The following is a 24,938-nucleotide window of genomic DNA, read 5'->3' on the forward strand; positions in this document are numbered from 1 at the left end:
GACCGAACCTGTCGCGATCAATTATCTTATCTCATTTTATAATGAGACTCACGTTTTTGAGATAATCGTAATAATACCGCTCGTGATAGCCCCTCAATTCGTTCGGGAACGACGCGCATAATCGCGCGTGCTTACATTATCGAGAATCTGTATCGAGTAACCGCGAGCATCCGCACACCGATCTCTCATTGATCCGATTCGCGTTACATTCATTTGCATAAATTGAACGCATCCTTTTTTCTCTCTCGACATAATCTTCGTATAAAGGATTAGACATTCGGAGTTTTAAAGTATAATCCAGATTCATCAGAGTTAATTTGATCTGTGATTTTTACAGACAAATGTTCTTGTAATAATAACAATATCGAGGCAACAATAATTACTCTGTGATAAATCATTGAAAATCGAAAGATTTTTGATGATACAGCTTCAATAAATAACAAAATTTTGTCTCATTCATTTGATTTTAAATGAATAAATTTTAATTTGTTAAAAATTTAATGTAAGAAAATTAAGTAAAAAAGAAAAAGAAAAATTGCGGATCTAGAAAAAGTTTTCCGATGAAGGAATTTAAAATTAATTGAGAATCAATCGATATGTATCGAGTAGAACAGTCTGTAAATACTATTACTATCATGTACGATAATGTAAATAAATATAGTAATTTTAGATAACTTTCACAGAAACGAAAACGTTAAATCGTGAATACAGCGCTTTAAACTGTGATGAGAATAAAATACGTGTCGCGCGAATCTGTGTGTCACCGAGAAAATGCAAATACACGTTCAAGCAACGGAGATTCCACCGCCCACCTTTGGTCGCTTGTATTCGATTCGAAGAATGTAATCTGTTTCACGTTCTCGCATATGCGACTCTGCGCTCGCAAGGGAGCTTTGTAGTTGAAAAATTCTCGCCCAGTCAGTAGGGATTCTTTTCAAGATATACAGATCGAATAACCTTTGCATATGCACATAGAATGACTGTAATAACGATTGGATTTCGGAATATTTATACTAATCAAATTTTAGACAAATTAAATTATACGCGCGCGTTATTTATTTTTTATATATAAATTTTATTTACATATATAAATTATAAAGAAGTATTCGCAAAATTTGATTAAATCTTTCAAAGCTAGTCTTCTAATTTTTAGGTATCGATGGATCAAATTATATTTTTGCATCAGAAATTAAAAAGGAACAAATACATAGAAATATATAAATTTCTAACAGATATATCGTACGTTAGAAATTTACATTTAAGTAAAATTGAATCAAGCTCAATTTATTATAACGTATCGATTTTTGATTATAAACTTCTCTAGTGATATAATTTATTATTATTTTTATCGTTACTATTATATCGTTTTCAAAATCAAGGCAATTTGAGAATATTTAGACGGGCTGCCGTGTTTCAATATACGTATAATTTACGTACGTGAATTTCCTCTTTGCCAGAGCCCATCTCATGGGGGGTGAGATATCCGTGGCGTACACCTTCTCGAAGAGATGCGCCACGTGGGCGGTGGTTGCGCCATCACCTGCCCCGAGGTCCACTAAAGAATGCCAGGGGCCCGTGAAGCCGCTCGCGTCCATTAGCTTTTGAAATTGCTCGCTGGAGAACACGTGCATAGAGCCACGGCCGAGCAGTCTGCAACAAATCGAAAATAATTTTCTTTATAAAACATCTATCCTGCACGAACACATAACTCAGAGTGTTTCATAAAATATCCTTTCATTTCGTGTAATAATTTATATTTTAATTATTTTCGGACTAGCAATTATTTTTAAAATTTGGAAATATGGAATTGGATAAAAAGTAAAAATGATCGATATAAATATAAAAAAATAATGGTAAAAATAATAAAGGCGAATAGATATCTTATTTTTTAATCAATTTTACATCGTTTTGATCAATAATATAGTTTACAATTAATTCTAACATCGAAAAACATAAAATTATTTTAAAATTAATAATATATGGGAATAAATTCGTTAAAATAAAAAATTTGTTTCAATATGACACGCGTAAGCAATCTGTATTTTTTAAGATAAAAACTGTGTCTAACAATAAGCAACATAGATATCCATATTAATCTGTTAATACAGATGCTTCAATCGAATTAAATTTATCTATGTTCATTTCACTAACTTTTTTATCTTATGTCTTTTTGCTTTTTCAAAACATCGGGACAGGATTGGATCTTGCAGATCCTTCGCTATCGATCGATCGAAGAAACGAACACCTGCATATAGAAATCGAATCCCCGAGGCATCTCTGAGGCGGCAGCAGGTTGCCCCGCGGAATTCGTCGATGTCATTCTAAGTAAGGTAGGGGGAGAAGAGAGCGGTGAGCGAGAAGAGGACAGGGGAATACCGCTGGCTTCCACCCCCATCCCTCAGCTTCTCCTCTCGTGTGCGGAGGCATCATGAGGAAAAAGGGGCGGGTTCATTTGAAAATACCGGAGTCGTCGCGACGTGGCGCGGCGCACGGTGATCCATCAATGCCGCGGAACGCGGGATTTTGATCGTGAATTCGGTTATCCCCGGCATTATAAATAAGGCGATGGTGGTCCAGAGGCTGCCCTCCTCCCACTCATCCTTCCCCGCGCTCCCTCCTTCCTCGTCCGTTTCGATTCCTCTTCTCTCTCTCCCTTCGGTTTCCTCTTTCCTTCTTCCGCGCCGCCGTTCGGCCATAGCCGGTGCCATCAATTAACGAGCACCTTCTGGCCCCATTGAATAATAAACAAGAATAAGAAAGAGGATGAAGAGAAACGGAGAGCGCGGCGAGAAACAGGGACGGAGGGAGAAGGAGGGAGAGGCAGGGACGACGGAGGGAAACTCGCGGACCCGGTTGGCGCATTGTTCGTAGTATCGTCCAGCTTCTCTACCTTGTTCCTTCTTTCTGCGGATCCTTAAGTCCACCCCTCCTCTCCCCTTTTTCCCATCTTTCTCTTCCTCCCGCACCTCGGCATCGTATGTCGTTCTCTCGTTTCTATTCTCGTTCCTCTTTCCCGTACTTCCCTCCCTCTTCTCCTATTCTCCCTCTCTATCTCCCGTCTCTCTTTCTCCTTTGTATACGTATCTTCTTTCTTCCACGTATATCCTCTCCTTTCCTTGGGCTTGTTTCCATTGTCAGCCACTAGCAGCAATCTCAGTACAGTCACATCGTCCTCGCAATCTCCGTCGCGAATTCCGAATGGAAAAGAGCGAAAGAGAGAAATAGAGATAGAGAAGATGAAAGAGAGACGCATTCACGCATACGCGTGCGTGTGGCCCACGGTGATATATACGCGCGGTCCACAAATCAGGCCCCGCAGATCGCAGCGGCTTCGTCGGCGGCGCGAGCGACAATTAATTCGCCGCTTTTGCTCTCCCGGCTCCTCTTCACCCGGGCGCTCCATTGTATGCGCGTATCCACTCGCATACAATCCTCTCCATCCCGCTCCCCCGATCCTTCCACCATATCTTCCTCTTCACCGCGATTTCGAACTTCCTCCCGTATCTGTCCTCTCTCTCTCTCTCTCTCTCTTTCTTCTTCTGCGTATTCTGTTTTATCAGACCACCTTTTTTTACCACGTTCGAATTCGTCGGAGGCGATGGGGTGAATCCCGAGCCGTAAAAGCATGGCTTTAATTCGGGCCCGGCGTCATGCGGTCTAGCTACGAGGTCACGCCGTTGCCGCGCTTAAAAAAAAAAAGAGAAATGTCGAAAAATACGGAATAATTATATCTGGAGATACAGAGCGATCAATCACAATCACAACATCGGTATCAGAAACCTGTAAAAAGATATTGAACTTGTCATAAATTTTTCTTAAAGATTCTAAATAGAAGAATTATATAATTCTTATTTGTTTGTTAGATATACTAATATATAATTAGATATGACATTCAACAAACTTCAGAAAATATTGAATAATCTAAGAACATTTATAAAATGCGAGGATGCGTGTGTTTGTACGATCATTACATACAGCAGAATATATAAGAGCGTACATTTTATTTTAAATAATTAATGTTTTAATATATCGTTTTTGTGAAAAGATCAAACCTTTTTTTTGTTTTTAAACAATTTTTGCATAAACATTTCTTATCTCCAAAACACGACAAGAGCATAAATATCATTCATGGATATTAATTCTCATACACAATCGAAGATCTTATATGATAATAGTTAGACAAATTATTAATCGATAATGCGTTCAATAAAAAAGCTCAATCGTAGATTACAAGAAACTTATCGCACTTTCCGAAATAAAGTATCAAAATTAAGTTCGACGAATATTTCCGTTTGTTAATACTCCTCTCTTTATCTATCTTCTAACGCACGACTTATCCATGTACATTTAGAGATGCCAGTTCGAAATCGATTTAGGAGTAGATGCCACGGACACTGATAGTCCGCTCGCCGGCGGCGAGGACAGGATAGCGCCGTGTACGGCCGATAAGGATCTCCCCGCAGGACGATTATTTACAATTCCAGCCACCCACTCTCTCGGCCCGGGCGGTGCTTCAATTTTTGTCGCCGGACCGAACGCTCAGTCGGAGCTTAAAACTTGGGACTTTTATCGGAACGTGGCGAGGGGGTTCCGTGCCTTGTCGCGCGCGGGGCCTCACGGTCGTAAAATAGTTCGGAGAGCGGGGGAGCGAGAGAGTAGTGTTAAAGAGGCGCTCGGCGGAGGATCGTTTACCTAATAATAGCAATAATATGTAAATGCGATACGTATCGAGCCGCCATCGAAAGAACGCTCCGCGCGCTAAGGCCGCCATTGTTTGCAAATCCTCGGTCGAGCGAGAGATCCGGCGAGATCGGCACCGTGGTTCGCTCTTTCTTCTTCTTCTTCTCTTTCTTCGCCCGATGCGATTTTCTTCTTTCGCGCGCGAATATATCCTCGCAGGATATTACGCGTGAGCATAATCGCCACGCGCGACTGATATCGCTCGCGGACGCACTTAGGGCATAATGTAATCGAAAAGGATGTCAAATATCAGATGATTTACTGTTATTCGTGTCATTATCGACCCCGCATTAAACCAGATAAATTTTAACATAAATTTTGTCTATTCTGAGATATGATCGCTCTGAGAGATCGCCATATTATCCAAAATTCTTTAATTTTTTTGATTGTCTTTTAATTAATCGTGACTTAATAACACACAAGATATATATATATATATATATATATATATATATATATATATGTTTATTGCTTTGAATATACTCTCATTATAAATCGTCATTTTTAATACAGATAAAAGAATGAAAAATGGAAGAATTTATGGAAGTGCGAGACTATTAAATAATATAAATAAATATATATATATATATACATATATCTTTTTTTGCATTGATTGGATCGAAAATCACGTGGAAAGATTGTGCGTTAAGGACATCGCGCGTTAGAATTGTACGCTTTAAAGGGTTGTGAGAGATATGTATGTATATATAGCACGATGATAACTCGATTGGATCTCTCGTCACGCTCGAGAGTACGCGCGACTCGGACGACCATTACGTATTCACGTCATTAAGCGCGCGAACGAAATGTAATTCTGTAATATGGCGCAGTACGGAACTTTTCAGAGTTCGTCCTGAATGGATTAATGAACCGAGTGACATGGGATCTGATTGGGGCAACACTTAAGAAATCTGACCAGTCATCTTTACCTTCGTTTGTCGTCGTTTTGAACGGAGCTGCGTCCTGACCTTTCTCTCTTACGCTTCCCTTTTTATTTCCTCGATGTCAATTCTCTCGTCAGTTTCTCCGATATACGTTGAAATTCCCTCCGTATCATCGGACGAGATTGCTTTTTCGAGATCGTTAATACATTCTCCTCTTATCACATCATGTTTAATGCGACGTAAGATTTCTTATGTTTACCGACGTTTATTATTACAATATTTCATGCAGCCGATGTGTAAGAAGAATTTAATACATCAATTATTTAGAGACATTAATATCGATTTTTTAAATTGTAGTATATGTTGTATACTTTTCTATAACATTTTTCTATCATAGTTAATAGTTGCGTTTTTTTTTATTATAAAATGTCCCTAACTGTAATTTTTCGATAGTTAAACGACTAGATATAATTATGAATTTGATGGTGGGACATTGTTAGAGAAAAAAAGAAAAGTAGCTTATTTTCATTATATCTTACGCGGATCAAAACTCGGTACCGGTAAATTCTCACGATATATTACTTTCTTTAGGTGCATTATTCGATCAATGTCCGCCAGCGTGAAAAATGTATTTCGAATCAAAGAAAGCAAAAGAATTAGTAAAACTAGGAAAATTTCATAGATCATTGGTCATTGACGAATGCAAAAAGTTATGAAAATTTCCTTTAAAGAAGTCAAAATTTTTCTCGCAATTTCAAGAATATAAAACAACATTTTCGCGTTGATTTGTTATCTCCTTTCGCTTATTAATTCTACGCTAATGAAACCGAATATAATATGTAAAGATAAATGACACACATTTAAAGTTTAATGCTAAACAGCATAAACGAGCCGGCGCAAAGGCAAAAGGGCAACGTACGGGGCATTCGCGATAGTTGGCCGACGATACGTGACGAACGAAAAATATGGCCAGGTGAAAGGACGTAAAAGGGAAGCGGGCGCGTAAAAGAAAGCGCACGGGAAAGGAGCCGAGGATGCTTCGCTCTGATATCATCGCGCCCCATCTTCCCCGTGCCTTTCGCGATTATACAATCGACGTTGGCCCCACACGCAAGCGTACACAAACACACTTATACATGCACGCACGAGAGATGGCAGACGCGAATACGTATACGGAAGATGCGCGTCTACTGTTGTACACGCCTGTAAACGCCGTGGCACCCACACATACGCACCTAACAAGAACGACATGCTTCGCGCGACGTGCGCGCTCTCGTAGTGACAATGTAAGTGGAGTCTTCGGCGAACATCGGCCACCTTCGCCAGCTAGTCGACTCGACTCGACGAGGGAGAGGAAAGCGACGGAGGGGGTGAATTTATTTTGCGGGGACCATCGCGCACGGCGGGGTCCGCTCCAGCGGGGGTGGGGATGTCACGGTACAAGAGTGAGAAGGAGACACATGGACCGATCGGAGAATCGACGAGGAAGGGGATGGCGGGAAGGAGAGAAACGAAGGGGTAGAGGGGACCTGACGTGTATTTAGCATTCCCTGTACCGGCATAGCTTCTCGTTAGCTCTATCTTCTCTCTCCCTCTTTCCCTCCCTCTTTCCGCTTTTGTCGGTCTTTCTTCGTTGACGGAGCACATAGAACGCGGGAACGAGTTCGCGAGATCTAAGGGGGTGGGTGTCAGGGATTGAGAAAGCGCGCGCGGAGGGGAAGTTGAGCCAGCGTCACTCGATGCTGGGGATGCTGGGTAGGCGTGGACCATGGACCACCCTGTCCATAGTAGTTGGAGGGGAGACCACGCCATCGCGGCCGTTGAAAGGGGGACGGATGGGCGAGAGACGCCGAGGGGTAACAGAGGGAAGGAGGGATGAGAGGCACCGTGGACAATAATAATTATTATACACGCTGGAGTTTTGCAAATGCTGTCCCTTCGACAGGGGGTTGTCGGAGATCAGGGAGGGTGCGAGAGAAGAGAGAGAGAGAGGAGGAGGAGGAGGGAAAATGTCGGTGAACGAAGTGGGTGTCGGGAAGCGGTTGCCCGTTCTATCTCGCCCTGTTACAAGCGGGAGAAGACGGAAAGGGAAGGTGAGAGACGAGACGAAAAGGGGGAGGAGAAGGGAGTGATTCTTAAACGGGATCGTTATGCGAGTCTCTCTCTGCTCTCTTCCTTCTTCTATTCCTACTCTCTCTCTACGATTGCCTCCTCCTCCTCCTCCTCCACCTCTTCCTCCTATTTCTTGCTCTTCTCTCATTCCCCACCCCTACTCTTATATATACTTGGCCGCTCGTTTTACCCCTTAGATCTGCCGCTCCGCCACTCTACCACCACCCTCCCACCCTTCCCCCTTTCCGTTGTACAGTGGACGCGCGCATATAGTACAGTGGACGACTCTGTGAATTCCTATCGGAAAAGAGTCTACACATACTCGTATGTATAGAAACGAGAGATTGTGTGCGTGTGTCTCTGCGCGGCGCACAGATCACACGTCACACATCGAGGCTTAAGAGAGCAGACGCAAACCCTTTTAGTCTGCCCCTATCTGACTTTATGAGACTTAATTCTGTCAGTTTTTGTTGGGGTGCGTTCGAGTGAAGTCTTTTTATATTTCTAATCTTCTTCGCTTCTATTTTTTATTGCAAAATTGCCAATTAAATTAATTTATTAAATCAATTTATTAATACAATTTTATTTTTATACGATATATACATATATACACACACACGCGTGCGCGTGTGCATGTGTGTGTTTAAAGTCGCAGAAAATTCATCGACATGGGCCAATCTTCTCAGCGATTTCGAATTTTGAGAAAAAAAAAAAAAAAAAGTACGTAACATGACTGCGAAATATCAAGCTGCTTTATTCCTGTAACGTGACAGCGAAGGTGGTCGTTAATTTCGGCTGGAGTCGCGCGACGCCGTCGGATTTTTCAAGCGGACGCGGAAAGTCGAAGAGGACGAGGCGCGCACTATTCGCCAGGGAAATATATACTTTTATAACTCGTTTCTCTTCTCCCCGGCACTGGGCTACGGCAAATCCCTCTCTTGACGGGGACATTTCTTGAATTTTAGACGCCTTAAACATCGTGATTCGCGTACGAGCGTCGTGCGTACTGTTGGCGTATGTCGTTAAAGGAGAAGGAGAGACAAATAATCTCGTTAATCTCCGTTCAAAGTAAATCGCGGATGCTCATAAAATTGTAATATCACGCTAAGAAAAAGTGGTCTTATATTGTTAATTGGCAAATGCAAACAGTACTTTTGTGATCGCGCGCATCCTTTCGAGCTGTAACGAAGAAAAAAATCGAGCCCGGTAATTAAGAAACGGAAGAACGATTAGTTTATGAATTTATTGTAATTTCTCTCGAGCAATGTGAGAAATAGCTAATTAGGATGCATTGCAACTAAAGAATTGAATCTTGATTTCGTTTCAGAATAGCATCCTTATCCACGACAGTCGAGACGATGCGCTGGAACGGGCATGAATCAGGGGATTTATTATTTAACCGGACATATTTAGCAGCGCACGTAGCAGACAGGGACGTATCCTTCCTCCTCGGCTGCGCGCTCGTTTCGGGAGCATATGTACAATATGTACACGCGAGCTGCAGCAACACGGATGCAGCAGCGGTATGTGCATTATGCACCGACAGACTCGGCGAAGTCGATCCGGCGACTCCGTGCGCTTGCATGTATGCACTCAGGCTGCATTCTCATCCTCATTAGTCTCACATATGGAATAAGGATGATTGGAAAATATATTTCCAAAAATCCGATTGTACGAAAAATATGTCCAAAACATTTCATTTGACTTTGATAATAGCGCAAATGCTATATTAAAAACTTTTACTGAATCTGACGTTATTGAAATAATATATTTTTAATACGGAGCGAGGGAGACATTATACAATATTATCGTGAAAATTAAATCTAGTATTTCACTCAATTCAGCGTACAAAAGCATTTTCAGGATTTTAAGATAAATATATTAGAATGTGAAATAATACAAAAATATATATGTCGAGATTAAATAATATTAGATAAATATTTCGTATTGTTAGAATAAAATGTTTTATGACATAAAGTATCTTGCAAAATATAAAATATTATATGCACGATAATCCTAATTAATTGACAAGTATTACCTTGACAACTTACGTTATATTTTTAATATTGTTAAGATTATAGATTAATTAGAGCGTGGTATGTGTGTGTGCGTTATATTACTGATTACAATTATTTTGCAATAGTATACTTTCTCTAGTTTCTAACGGTTTCACCCTTTTTATTTTGTATTATGTTACATTTGCATACAATGAATGTGTGAAACGTTGCAGTAATGCGAGTTTATGTAAGGTTATATGATTGATAGTTAGTAAACCGCATAGAAAAGAAAAAAAAAAAACAGAACAAAGCAACACAATGCTGTATTATTACGCGCATCGCGTGCTTTGCAAAGATAAAGGGTGAATTTTAAAAAGACCTCTTTTTGTGAAGAAACGCGCTGCTTTTTCATCACGTTTACCCGGCATTTTCCGGAAAGAATGGATTAATATGTAAGTAACGAGGCTTGTTATTGTTGCACGAAAAGCTCCCTCACTTCAACTTCGTTGTCATATTCTATCGTATCTCTCCGTGAATTTATAGAATGTTTGTTATTATGAAAAAATAAATTGTTGTATAAAATTTCGTTTCTCAAAATATTACATATGCTAATAATATCCGAAGAAATATTTTTCCCCTCCAATTTTTCTCTAAAATTTACTGAAGATATCAGGATGTGCTTTCTTTCTCACATAATCTTACATCATGCAAGGCATGAATAAAGAAACAAAATATCTCCATTTTTTTTACCAAGAAAAAAAAAATTACTCTGAAATTACGCGATACAAATTTTTATGTACTTAATTAATTATATTAATGAATGTAGTTTTAGATATATCTTTCTTTAAAATATTTTAGATGTAAAAGGAAAAAGAAAATATGAATATATATATATATATATATATATATATATATATATATACATATATTCATATTACATTATATAAATTTTTTGATATTTATATCCAACTATGTTCTATCTTGTTCCAGTATGCTCGAACAATAAAGTGGCTTCAATAATGAATGTTACATAATTGATTTGTCTGATGTAGCAATTTTGCGTTTATATGCGTTTATAATCATAGTTCAACGAAGACAGTATTGAGGCTAGTGTACACTAGTTGTAGTATATTCTGTTGTAATTATTTTATAATAAAACAAATCACATGATTTTTCATCCTTTACAGGGATTTGTATTTAACAAAAGTACAATAATTTTTAATTATTTAAATTAGCTATATTATTATTATTTAGATTTTAAAATGAGAATGAAACAAATATCATTTTTTCTTATAGAAGACAATAAGCTAATTCATTGATACATACACAAAAATAGGGATCATATGTATAAATATAAGTTTAAAATTTTGAGACGTAGGGAGTGTCAAATTTTGTCGTGCTTTGCAATTGAAGAAGAACTTTAATCTTCTTTCGAAATAATCTATTCAATTAAGCAGATCTCTAGAAAGAAAATGGAGGTACGCGCGAACAAAGTCACGCGCAGGGAACACCCCTTTCGCGGCTACGAAAGGACGCGAATCCGCCCCTTTCCTGGCGCATGTCGCTCCTCCGAAAAGGGTTAATGAGTAATTAAGAGAGCGCAAACGCGCGCCGGCGCGGTATAACCGCCTCGTCGGGCGTTTCTGAAATAATCTCTCGGCCCTCCTTCTCGTAATTACTGGTCATAACCGACCGAGGAACAGAGCGTGATCCTGGATCGTCGGGTCGAGTGGATTTTCCGAGAGGGTGAACGAGGCGGCGCCGATATTGCTTTTCCGCTTGGCGCGCGAGAACTCGCGCCTGCGCCCCGTCGTTAATTACGCGCGGGAGAGGGTTGCCAATCGGAGGAAAAGCCACCCCTCGCGCAAACGCGTTAATGATAATTACTGACCAATTGGGCCGACGTCGTCGTGCCGTGGCGGACCAATCGCAGGATTCTGCCCGGAAAGAAAGGAAAAGCGATAGAGAAAAAGCAGGTGGGTGGCTCGGGGGTGGCTCGAAAGTGATCGATCGCGGAAACCTCGAGTGTATATAGCGTATAGAATATATAAAAAAGTTGTTGCGACGAGGTAACTGACATTATGAGAAAATTGCTGAAAATTATAATTGCTGTGCGTATGATTTTTGTTTGAGATAAAAATCTCATCATATTTGAGAGAGTAATAGTTTAAAAAAAATTGTAACAACTATATTTTTATAAAACGTGCAATTATTTGTACCGATAATTGAGCTGATCACAAGTTCTGTCTTGATAAATTTATTTATTTAATATGTTTTTAATATATTAAATATGCGATTTACTTTTAGCATTTCAAAATATATATCCACAACTGCTTCTTTAAATAAACCATTATAGGATTTATAGGATAGTTATAAGACTGTTGAAGACAAAGTTTCGGTCTCGCGAAACCGCATTTTCACCGTTTAACGTTTCGCTTAACGTCGTCGCTTTTCTTTTAACGCCTGACCGCAGCGAGATTTTTATTCGACCGACGACGAGGTCGATGCATCCGGAAAAAAATGCGTATTGTGCGTTACGCGTCATCCAATAAATAGCAAAGCGGAATGTAACGCGTCGCGTTTTGCTCTCACTGTCTCGTCCTCCCCCGATAATCTCTTCCTGGTAACACGTACGGTTGCAAGCGCGACAATGGCGTGTTTCCGGAAAATTACCGTCGGGACCGTCAGCAAATTAGAAAAAAAGAGGGAAGTTTGGCCCGGTCCCTGCGCATTATTATTCCTTCGTGGCTTCTTTTCGCCGCTCATTAAAATCGAATTTACCTCGTGGCGCTCGAATGCGCCATACGTGTGTCCCCGCTCATTTGTCTCATATTCGCCGTCTAGCAGACGGTGAACGTACGTGAGAAATATGAATTGTAATGTGAGAACAACGTACGGAATATAATGAATAAATACTTTAATGACATTCAATAAATGCAGAGAATAAACAATAATACATGAGAATAAATAATAATTATCTGCAAATATGGTATTACTGATAATAATTATTCCAATGACTCTTTTTAAGTTGTCAATCAAAAGACATGCTCAATCTTGTTTAATTGGATCATTAGAAACTTAAAGAATTTCTCGTTGAAATGGAAGAGTTTCTTGACATATATCGGTAAATCATTTTTCTTATAAAAGATAAAAAAAAATACGATCACCGTAGATCAAGAATTATTTAAACAACGCAAACAAAAGAAATGATGTGTATATGTGTATGCGTAAGGGAAGATATATTTTTTTTCCCATTTTATCGCTTATAATGTTTCTAAAAGTTCTTTTATCGCAAAATTATTTAATAATCGCATTTGCGCGCACGTATAATTTCCGATGATAAAATCTTCGATCGCTCTGTTCTTATTTTTTATTACCACGTAAATTCCCGTGTTTACTTTCTGCACAACGTTCGATGTAACAACCCCCCAGCTGACATGCGTAAAACTTATTTTTAATATTGAAGTAGCATCGAATGTGAGCTGGATTTATCTTTCTTTAGGAAATATCTTAGGAATTATCTTTAGTTTATTTTTTTTAAGATTTAGAAGCTATCGATTAAAAATACAGGGATTAAATAAATTCAATTCAATATTCAATTATACATAATTTATATCAATTAATAATACAGTTTTTGTCGTAAAATATAAAATATATAAATAAAGTTTAAATAAAAAAATATAGATCTCGTGTAATCAGTCAAAGTAAGCAGATGGTATACACATTTATTTATTATCTGATTATCTATACATCTATAGAGAGTTGAAATGTTATTTATATATATTTTAATGAAGATTTTGTCATAATCTAGTTTGTAGAATTTAATATATTAATATATAAATAATTATGTATAAATAATCTCTACGCAATATTAAAAGAAGCATCGAGTTGATGATAAATCGATGCTAAAATCGATAGTTATTTTTTATATTGTAAAGTTATCTTAATTTATTATCTTAATCTCGAACGACACTCCAAGCAATCGCTGAGTAAAGTATATCATCCGTACGTGGAGAAAAGGAACAGGAGGTCCGATCACCCTTCAAAAGTCAGATCCGGATAGAGGGGAGGTCGAAGAGAAAACAGGGAGGTAACAGGTGGCGCGCGGAACTAAATACCCCTTTCCTTTCCCTCACACGGTTGCCCCACTACCGGTAATCCCCGTCGGTCCCATACAGGTTGAGGCTCTAAGACAAAAACTTGCTACTGGATTCCGTCTCTGGCCGCGATGCCTGATAATCCCGCTCCCTCATCCTCTGCACCTCTCGTCGGCCTAACTACGCTAGAATCTCAGCACATCATTTTCTCCTCTTCATTTTCTTCGCATGAATCCGGCTACCGAATGATTAACCCTTTGACTGGCGCCCGCGCTATCAATCTGTCCGTTCCGCTGAATCGCAATTTTATGATTTTCTTTAATATTAGATTGATACTATAGAATATCTTATCACTCATTAGTTCAATTATGAGAGAGAATGGCTGGTATCTTTATTCTCCCTCTTTATTTTATAATTGCGAATAAAAACTCGCAGTGCTATAGTAATATTGTAAATATTTATCATATCTATCGTAGTTTTATTAATAAAACATTTTCCATTTCTCTAATTGTTCTTATTTCTCATGAAAACAGATAATATGTATGTCTTTTTTGTTTCGATATATATTACACATTTTTTATTTATTTATTTATTTATTTATTTCCGACAATCACGAGATCTCATCGCGCCGCGTGTATTATCTTACCCCTCGCGGTTAGTCAAACTTGGCGTACAGATTATAATAATGATTCCGGCAGAAACCGATAGTGAACCAATTTTTGCGAGAAACAATGGAGTTAATTTGCGACAATACATCTCTTTTATTTGACAATCCTAAAATCTCAAATCCGGAATGCATCCGCGTTCGCAGTCCGTGGGCGCGTCCTGTCGATAGCGGAATTGATAATGTTAAAACGAGAGCGCCCCCGAGCTGGCAATTACGCGCATAATCTCACGGGAAGAGTGGGGGAGGAAGGGAAGGGGAAGGGGAAGGGGAAGGGGGCGCGTCCTGCGGTGTATAACAACCAAATTTGCATCGAGATACAATCGGAGAAACGGGGAGGAACCCTTCCTCTGGGCCTGGCCCAGAATTAACAGTAATAACCCATTTCACCGCGCCAATCAATGTTAATTGACATCGGTCAAACGACTCTTCCTCCCCCTCCGTCTCCCGCGAGAAAAAGTACGCGAAAGCGGAAATCCATTGCCGGGATTCTATTGTATACACGTGCGGATACACCTGCGCGCGCGCGCGCGCGCGCATTTGCCAATCCGGCGAAAATTGCGCCGCGCAATTTGCGCGAGAATAAAATCAAAATGAACGGGGCACGACGACGCGCGCACGGCGGATTCGAAAAGGCAGCCCGGCGTTCTCGCCAGGGCGGATGCACGCTTCGAGTGGCTAATTTTCTTCCTTCTCTCTTCGCTGCCCCCCTCCCCCCTACCCCTCTCATCCTCCCCCCCACCGATCTCTTCTCAGACTGCGATTCTCGGTCCTCTCCCCGCGTTATCCCCCCCCCTCTCTCTCTCTCTCTCGAGGACGAGACAACCAGCGCTTTGATGGAGGACATCTCGCCGCTAATTATGATTAATTTGTGAGACGAGCGTGCGAGGACCTCGAACCCGGGAGCTACCGGGGGCGCAGGGGATCAGGATACAGAAGGGAAAGGGCTGGGGAAGGAGGGGAGAGGACGTAATTAATATTCTCAGCAGGACAGCGCGTTGCAACGTCACGTGTACGTCGCCCAGGTGACTCCGTCGATGATTTTTCCCGGTTCCGAGTCCGGTGAGCGGTCTTTCGGTACGCGTAATTACGCGTTCGATATAATTGCACGATGATTATTCACGACTGGTTATCCCGCGCGTCGTTGACGCGCGCGTTATTAGACGCGAGCGAAAGCGCTCGGTTACGTTTCGAATGAAAAAATCACGTCTATTAGAATATGTATTTAACTTTTTTTTGTTCATGGATCTCCGTAGATTGAGGGGGAGAAAAATTTTTTTGAGGAATCTATAAAAGTAAAACTTTTATCGGATATCGTTGCAAATAAAGGTACAGTTTTCGATTCTAATTTCACGGTTTCTTGATTCGATAGATTATCGCTGCATTTCAAATTAATCTCTTGAATTAATTTTGAGCAATGAGTTTATTTTACGAATGTTTTATTCATGTAAACGATATACGTGTGATACCTTATGAAAGGTAACGCGTATATTCAGATGAGATCATTTCCTCGAAATGAATTAATAGACATGCGATATTATCTCTCGACAATGATTTCGCTTTAATGCGTGTGCTATTAGAGAGAAAGCGCATCTGTAAGATTATAAAAGATTAAGATTGCTCAGAACAGATAAAAGCATATAATGTATTTGATTCCCAAACGAACTTAAATAAATTTCAAAATAAGTTTCAGGCACTTTTGATTATTTGAATCTTGAATTCCATTAATTCTATGTTACAATCTTAAAAATTACAAATCTTTGACTCTATAGATAATCTAGATCCTTAATTAATCATGCACAATACTCGGATTATTTTTACCAATAATTTTATGTATTCACATAAATTAGAATCTGAATAAGGAAAGAAAAAGTAGACTATATAAGTGCTCTGTCAATTAAAGTCGCTAGTTCTGATTGAATTCAATATAATTGCGCGATCATTATTCATGATTGGTCAGCTACTTTCTTTAATGCGTACATTGTTAGACAATAGCGTTAAATTTATAAAAGAATGTAATAGCCTGAGAATTTGGCATTGAAAAAATCATTTTGATTAGATTAGGTATATTAAGATTTAAATAAATGTACAAAATTAAATGACAATATAATCTTCATAATTTTAATTCGTTATTTTGAAGTTTTGCAATATATCATAATTGCACGCTCGATATAACTGCGTAATAACTTTATTGCTGTTAATTACTGTTTAATACGAATTAAATTGTGCTGATGTCACGAAGCGTCACGATGGTTTTATCATTTTTCAAATCGCATGTGACCGTAATTATAGGCTTAATGTAATTACGAATAATTATCCGTAATTATTTTGTAATCCAAGACCAATTGTTGCTGCGTGGAATTGGAAAATCATTTATAAACTTCTGGAAAAGGAAATTCTTCCAAGCAATAATCGCCGATTTCATGAAATTATAACACGCTTGCAATCAGAATGTAATTATCGAATATAATTCTGCGAAACGTTAATTAAAACTTCAAGGTACATTATATATTCATTATTATTTAAAATATATGAGTTTCTTTACTGATGGATTATATCTTTACACTTTTATCTCATTATACGTAAAATTCTCTGCGACAGATACAATTTTATATTTATATGAAACTAGCATTGTACTTTTATATAGAATTTCGATATATTTGATAAAAATGTATTAGAAACTGTACGATTTTCTCTGAAAGAGTCAAAGCTATCATTTTATATTAAAATTCTAAAACTCGGATAATAGCTTTTCAGACAAAATCAATACTTTATACATATTTATTTTATTTATATAATCAAATTGAGGATGAGCTCCCACTTTGTACGAATACACGTGACTGATATTATCGACTCGCAATATAGTATATCGGTGATTATACAATATTACACCAATCAATTCGCGTCTAAAGGGCGAGAGGGAGGGAAGGAAAAGGGGGTCCACAATGGCGTGACGAAAGGGTTAATTACGCGCGTCTCAGCGATGACGAAGACAAATACCTAAGTATGATTGCCGGTAGTAAAATTGTCGAGTTTTCGATCAGCTGGTCCCACCGTGACTAAGGTTCCTCGATGTGCCGACCGCGGGAACGATGCTCACAATCAGTTAAACTCATCCCGGAATTGCATTGGATTCGGTAAGATCGCTTTCCGTCTCATAGTGCTGACGATTCAATAAACACAAAACAAAAAATAAAAAAAAAAGGCAAGCTTATTTCTCGCGACTATGGATCATTCTCCGTTAGACTGGCGAACGAACGTAGATTATCTCGCGTTTCTCCGGCACGATGCCAACGATTGGATTTAAATTCGTGTCGCGTAGTTTACGCGATACTCCACATGTCTCGATCGTAGAGAGATATTTTTTTCATAAATTATGTATATATATACTATACCCTTTTATATTTTATACCCTTTTATTATCTGTTACAGGATTTCAACAGAGAGAGGTAATGATTTTATAATCGATTCTTAGATGAAAGAAATTTCTTCTCTCTCTTATATTGTACAATAAATTTCTTAGCTTTCTCTTCTATTTATGATTAATTTATAAATTAATGTTATATATATATATATATATATATATATATATATATATATATATATTGAAAATTTCGCATTGAAAGACAATGCAATCGTTATACGGTTAAAAATTATTTTCAATTTTGTTTCTACATGTACAAAGACCAATATAATTTTCATACTCCCTGTAATCGTTATAAATATTCCATATTCTCGCGCTTTGTTTCATTTAATTGATATTAAATTCATATATTTTCGATATAAATATTCTTCTATCCTGCTATTTATTTTGTTAATGACGTTATCGAAAAAAGCGATTTACTTCTTCACAAAATCGAAATATAAGTTAAATAAAAAAATGCCACTGATGAAAGAAGAAGAAAGAAAATATTGCGTTTAGAAAGAAATGAAAATTGTGAAGCTGTCGAAAAAAAGTTTGCGAAAAATATCAGATTCAAAATTCTCTAACACTTTTCAAAGATATAATAATCTTTGTCAACTGTGCATGGTAATTTTAAATTCACACATATATACACATTCTCAAATATCCGCCGGCCAAAGGGCAACTTCTTAGGTACGATTGTCGATCTTCCGCACTCTTGTTAAGCAATTCGACTCACAAAACCGACGGCTAAGGTGTCACGCCTAGTAGCCGTGGCTAGCCTCCCGTGTGGAGAGAAATTTTAATAAACGGTTGTTCGGTACAAGCCGATCCCGCGCGTATAACGTACGCGGCAAAGTGTGGAGGTGTTGCCTGGTAGCCGGTAGGACGACGCAGCTGAGGGGGAGAGGTTAATCACCCACGCTGGATTTTAATAAACGGTTCGGGGGGCAAACAAAGCTGGCCATCAATAACCACGGCGCTGCCTCTCTCTCTCTCTCTCTCTTTCTCTCATTTTCTCTCGTTCATATATGCTTCGTCTTACTCCCTTCTTTCCAACACCAACCGGCCCACCACGCCAGCCTGACCGACCCGCGGCCATGCCAGGGCCTTTGCCACCAGCTTGTCGAGCCTCGCAGCGGACAGCGAGATAGGCGGAGATCGTATCTCCGTGGTTATTAATTAACCGGCGAGAAGGGAAGGCCCCCTTTCATCACCTCGCAAACGATCTCGCCTTCAGCGAGAGAGGGCTTTCGGCCTTGCCCTAGCATATAGATAGCGCATACAGACTCAACTCGGGGACTTTTCGCTTGATAAATCCAATCTCGTGTCCAAAGGGACAGAATGTGAATGAGGTTCATCAAAATTACGCATTGTACGTGTTGTTAAGCGTATCGCGGAGATTTTCGAGTATCAAACGAGACGCGATTACGCATATGCAATTATTTTTTAGTCTATACGAAATGTGTGAACAATGAAAAATATTACCAAAAAAAAAAAAAAAAAAAAGTTGTTAACTTCATTAAATCCGTTCAATTAATTTTTTAAATTGAAATATTTAAGTATTTAAGTCAAATATATTGTACATCATGGTAGATGTATAGTATTATGTATTTGACTTGAATACTTAAATATTTCAATTTAAAAAATAATCAATATATAATTACTTGAACGGATTTAGTCAAGTTGACAACTTTTTTTTCTCAATGTAGTTATAAGCACAGACTAGAGTGTTATAATATTTTGCTACTCGAAGAATTAAACGAGATAAATATCGTTTTTCTTTTATATATCTTATCTTATCCTAAAAAATTAATATCTTATATTACATACATATATAAGTAAAATTTTTAATTATTATCAGCATCGAGAAATATTAGAATTGTATTGTGCAATACGAATAAGCGTACGAATAAAAATACAATAAATACAAGTGATATTTCTGCATCAACAAATATTACAATTATCTTCCATGATATGGAATTTGCAGAAAAAGTACGATCTGATTATTCAACGAGATTCGCACGTCCGAAATATATCGCGGAAAAATCAATGCGAGACGATGTAGATAATGAGCACTTACCCGTTTATGGACGTTCGACTGATGAACCAGGATAAGGCCGACCGGGCTAACGAGTGCCAAGCTTGTAAGGGCAACGAGTCGGATCTCTCCGCGGATCTCACGAGGAAAATTTCGGCGGCTTTGTCGGGCTGGTCGGCATTGGGACCGGTGCCGAGTGGGACCCACACATCAAGCAAATCTTCTCTGATCTTGCTTTTGTCCACTCTGTACCACTGTAAAAACATATTACATTTTTGTGTCTTCTTAAATGATGAATCAAATTATAGTGCAGATTTATCTTATCGAGATTACGCAACACTGCATGAATAATGCTAAATTATTTATTATTATTTTATAATATATTTATTTATTATATTTATTATTATTTATTATTATTTTTATTTTAATGTTGTTGGATAATAAATCTTATCGATAAAAATTAATTTTTATATACATAATTGCGCTTTTTCTAAAATTTATAAGCTAAAGTTATTTTCTACACAATCTTTAGTTTTATAAAATTCTACGGGGTTTCTGTAACCTTACGTAAATATGTGTAAAATTATATTTGTGTATTTGTAATGTCATATTTCAAGAAACAAATATAGTGTGTACTCGGGGTATATAATATAATGCCTCAATGAAAATTGATTTTCTTAGAATTTTATGCAATCTTACGGACGAAATAATTCACCCATATTAAGTTAGCCCCCCCACCAACGCCAAATTAAATCAAATACATCAAATAATTTAGTGCTAATTATGTGCTAATTAGTTGCCGTAATCCGAATTTTGTTGCTCAAACCGTTTAGCAGGAATTTACATTCAAAATGGGGGGTGCTAGCTTGACATTAAGCCAGCCCCTCCCCCATAGTGAAAAAAATATATAGAATGCTCGAATCAAAAAATAAAATACACTAGAATTTGTTGCTATTTCGTTGCTCTAAAATAACAAAAATATTTTTAAAAAAGTATATTATTTAATTAATACCACTATGATATGGACCGGATTAACGGACGACGCACTTAAATAATCGTCCATTGTTCCATTCACCACTCCCGACGCTTATTCGCACGCAAAATTCACTTTCGATGGATGAAAAGATGCGAGAGATACGGAACGCGACCGTAATACGTCTCGATAATCGCGCTTGTGTGAAGAGACTAACAGCGTTACGGAAAATTTAGGCTGGACGGATAGGTGGGGGAAGGGGAGGGGAATGTCGTCGAATATCTCTTCCAAGAACAGGAGCGAGCGAGTTTTTTGCGAGAAAAAAATCGTGCGCCAAAAAACCTTCGCGATACGAACAAGGATAAGATAACGAAGCTCGAGCGATACTTTTGCAATCTCGCGATTATTTTCTGGCGAAATTATACATATAATTGAAGAAGAATCATATATTTTAAAAGAATATTTAAGTATATTGAAATACGAAACGTGTGAAAAACGCGACGCGAAGCTTCACCAATTGTAAAATTTCTCATTTAGCTGTTGGTACTCGTGGTTTCTCGCGGCATTTCAGAGACATCGATTAACGTTAACACGTCACCCTTAATTGGATTTCAGTAACATCCATAGTTTTAAAACTAACCAATCACCAATCAAGAATCGAATGACCGTGATTGGTCAATTTTACAACCATGAATATTATTAAACCTGACGTGTAAAATTAGTCGACTAACCGAACACATTTTTTTTTTCTCTTAAATAAGAATATTTTATTAGAAATGTTCATATGTGGTGTGTGAGCTGCTTTTCAGATATATTCCTCCTTCAATCTTATACATTCTATTCAACGATTATTCTCGTTGTATTATCGTTTCGCCATGAAAATTGATCGAGATTTTGTAATATAAGCTCTCTCTCTCTCTTTCTCTCGAGCCGCGCTTCTTTGTTTATATCTGAATGTTTACATCCAACTTTTTTGAACGCTTCCGTACCGAGACGTTCGGCGACGCGGTCCTCCCCTCTCCTCACGTACCCGTCCAGCCTAAATTTTCCGTAATCGTGTCAGTCCCTTCACACAAGCGCGAGTCTCGAGACGAATTACGGTCGCGCTCCGTGTTTCTCGCGTCTTTTTATCCGTCGAAAGTGAGATCCGCGTACGAACGAGTGTCGGGGGGGTCTTGTATCGAATAACAGGCGATTATCCGAGTGTAATATATTAACCCGTGTAATCGTGATTAAGGCATCTTTCGATATATATATACTCGCAAACGACAAGATTTTTCCCACGCATCTTTTATCTATCGAAAATGAATTTCGCATCCGAACGAATATTCGAAATATCCGAATCGAGAGTAATTTGTAGTTTTGATATATCGACTTTATAATACGATACAACGATCGATGAATACATTATTTAACATATTTTTAGGCGCTGAAATAATTTACTCGCTGTCGTATATAATAATATTGCGTTGAAAATATAAGCGCGTCGCGTTCCACATGTTTCTGCTTTAATATTCTTTAATATGTTTTAAAATGTAATCCTTTTTTCAGAGTTATATTCACAATTTCATAAATCGAGATCGCAAAAGAGCGTCGCTCGAGCTAGTTTGATTTATCTCGCGCAGGATTTTTCGCGTACGGTTTATTTCTTGGAAGAGACGCGCTCGCTCCTTTTCCTGGAACGGATATTCGACCACGCGTTCCCCCCTCCCCATCTACTACTACTCAACCTGCCTAAATTTTCCGTAACCGTTACAGTAACCGTCGTATTGCATTAGCGTGCGAGATTGAAATATTCTTTCCGTATTTCTCGCCTTTTTTTATCCATCACAAGTTTATCCCGTGTATAAAGTGGATGTCGTGAGTATCGGGAATGTCGATTAGAATCACGGAAAATCGTCTCCGTCCATTTGTTAATACGCGATTATATGTTCTTTCATGTTTATAATCGGCATGGAAATAATTTTACCGCGTCATTGCATATGGCGGATTTTGGACTACGAGTGAAATAGTGATTATGAGAATAGTGATTATGCATGAGTGGACAAATTGATAGACTGTCTCGTCTCAATTTGAAGCGAAGGGAGCAACCGGAAACGGAAGGGATCTCGCGATGACCAGATGCAGAAAGAAGTGAGACATGCAAGGGCGGTGCATCGGTCGGTGAGTAGAATTTATTATTAAACATTTAAAATTGTCAATATAATTTTTAGTTTATGGAAACAATAGTATTGAAAAATCGGGTTTTTTTTTTTATTAATGATTTATAGCTCATGTATAAATATTTAGAATTATAACTGACCATATTATCTTTGCCTTGATTATTTCTATTATTCGTCATTAATGATTACTGATGATTTCATAATTATAATCGTTGAGCGCATTAATTTTACTATTTTATTAGCATTCGAACTCGATCATTAATACGATTACATTTTATTTAACTCTGATCACTCTGTAATCTTAACATATATCTTTAACGCGTCATTCTTAAAAAATGAAAATTATCCAACATGTACATTAACAAAATTAAGAATACGCATTTTGTCTAAAAAAGACGGGAGAAAGAAACGGTGAAATTAATGCGCTTTTAAAGCTTAAATTACATCGACGCGCGAACAAAAGGCATTAAGTGTATTTGCATGGCGCGTGCATAAATACATTTGCATATTTACGATATATTTACATTCGCGTGCGCGCGCGCGTGTGTGATAGATTCAGTTATCGCACCCGGTATTCGCAAGCCGCGATAATGTTGCTATCGATGTCGCGTATGTAGATACAGAGCGGAATTAAAAAAAGCCGGAATATAAAGATCGGATGCCGTGACGGCGATCATAAGTGCTTTCAGGGAAGACGTATACGTTAATGATTGCGTAACTGCGTTGGTGGGGGGGCTAACTTAATATGGGTAAATAATTCGATCGTTAAAATCATCGCCCCGTACAAAGTACATCAATTTGCGGGAATAAAATTCGCGAAGCTCCAGCACACTCCATTATAACGTCCCACCGGGTGGGCCGCCGAAAATGTATTTCTCGCTTCATTATAATCGCATATTACGGTATTAACGATACATATCATATATTCTTCGATCGTCAATCAATTATTCCCCTCGAAACCGCACGACATTTCGAGAGTTTGCGCGAATTACGCGCCACTGGATTCCTTCTCTCATTTCCTTCCCTCGCTTTTAGAAATTACATACGTCATTGGCGGAAGGGCATCCATCGTTCGATCGTTCGTTCGTTTCTTTCGACGATACAGAGTTTCGACACGTTAAATAAAACTCGTGAAGTCTTATATTTCATTGAGTCTCCGTACGACCGGAAGACGTTTCGCGTTGCATCCGTTGAATATTTTTCGCTTCATTATCAAAGGTGCGTATCGCGACATTATAACGATCTCGCTCGGCCCGCGTTCTCGTCCACGAAGAGAACCGCGAAACGCCAAACAGTCCGAAAAGCAATTACGTTGACCGGTCGGTCGATCCACAGGGCTCTACGCTACACGACAGATATCCGATTTCACCGTCAGCTTCCGAGAATAAGAACCAATTACGCGGCTCCGGGGCATTAAGGAATCGATCTAATTTGCGCGGGCGCGGCGCGGCGCGGGGCGAAGCGCCCGGCTATTAATGGCGAGAGAGCCGGCCGATGAAATTATACGAAAATGTAATCAAGGCGCTTTTTGTCTCGTTTCGCTCCGAGCAGGGCAGAAGCGTAATTAGGAATGCTTTTGCGCCTCGCGACGGGGGACACTTGTTGCTCGCTCCGCTCCTCTCCCGCTCCCTCATTTTCTCTCGCTTCTCTCTCTCTCTCTTCTTTTTTATTTCACCCTTCCGTCTTCCTTCATCTTGCAATCGTTACTTCTCATTCTCTCCCGATGGTTTCTCTTTTTCCCCTTCCCTTCTCATTGTAAATCTCTCTCTCTTTCTCCCTGTCCTGCTCTCACGCGGTTCTTCGGTAGTCAAGCGGTCGAAAAAGGAGAAGGAGCCAGCGAGGGAAAAAAGCCGGGAGATGGAAGG

General features: G+C 38.7%; 1 protein-coding gene across 2 annotated transcripts in view; it reads right to left on the minus strand.

Moving 5' to 3' along the window:
- LOC138941437 (protein-L-histidine N-pros-methyltransferase) overlaps window positions 1–24,938 on the minus strand; it is a 40,031-nt gene that overhangs the window by 2,663 nt on the left and 12,430 nt on the right. The window contains exons 1-3 of one of the 2 annotated variants that reach the window (XM_070311107.1): window positions 20,951–21,106; window positions 19,981–20,192; window positions 1,438–1,650 (exon numbers count right to left, since the gene is read on the minus strand). In XM_070311107.1, coding sequence (XP_070167208.1) covers window positions 1,438–1,650; window positions 19,981–20,192; window positions 20,951–21,001 — 476 coding nt within the window. In that variant the 5' untranslated portion in view covers window positions 21,002–21,106. Of the gene's footprint in view, window positions 1–1,437; window positions 1,651–19,980; window positions 20,193–20,950; window positions 21,107–24,938 lie in introns of those variants that run through there. The other variant, XM_070311106.1, reaches the window with a different exon arrangement.

This window comes from Polyergus mexicanus, unplaced genomic scaffold, assembly GCF_030449975.1.
Source record: "Polyergus mexicanus isolate NDT 795.1 unplaced genomic scaffold, iyPolMexi1.0 SCAF_19, whole genome shotgun sequence".
Taxonomy (NCBI): Eukaryota; Metazoa; Arthropoda; class Insecta; order Hymenoptera; family Formicidae; genus Polyergus; species Polyergus mexicanus.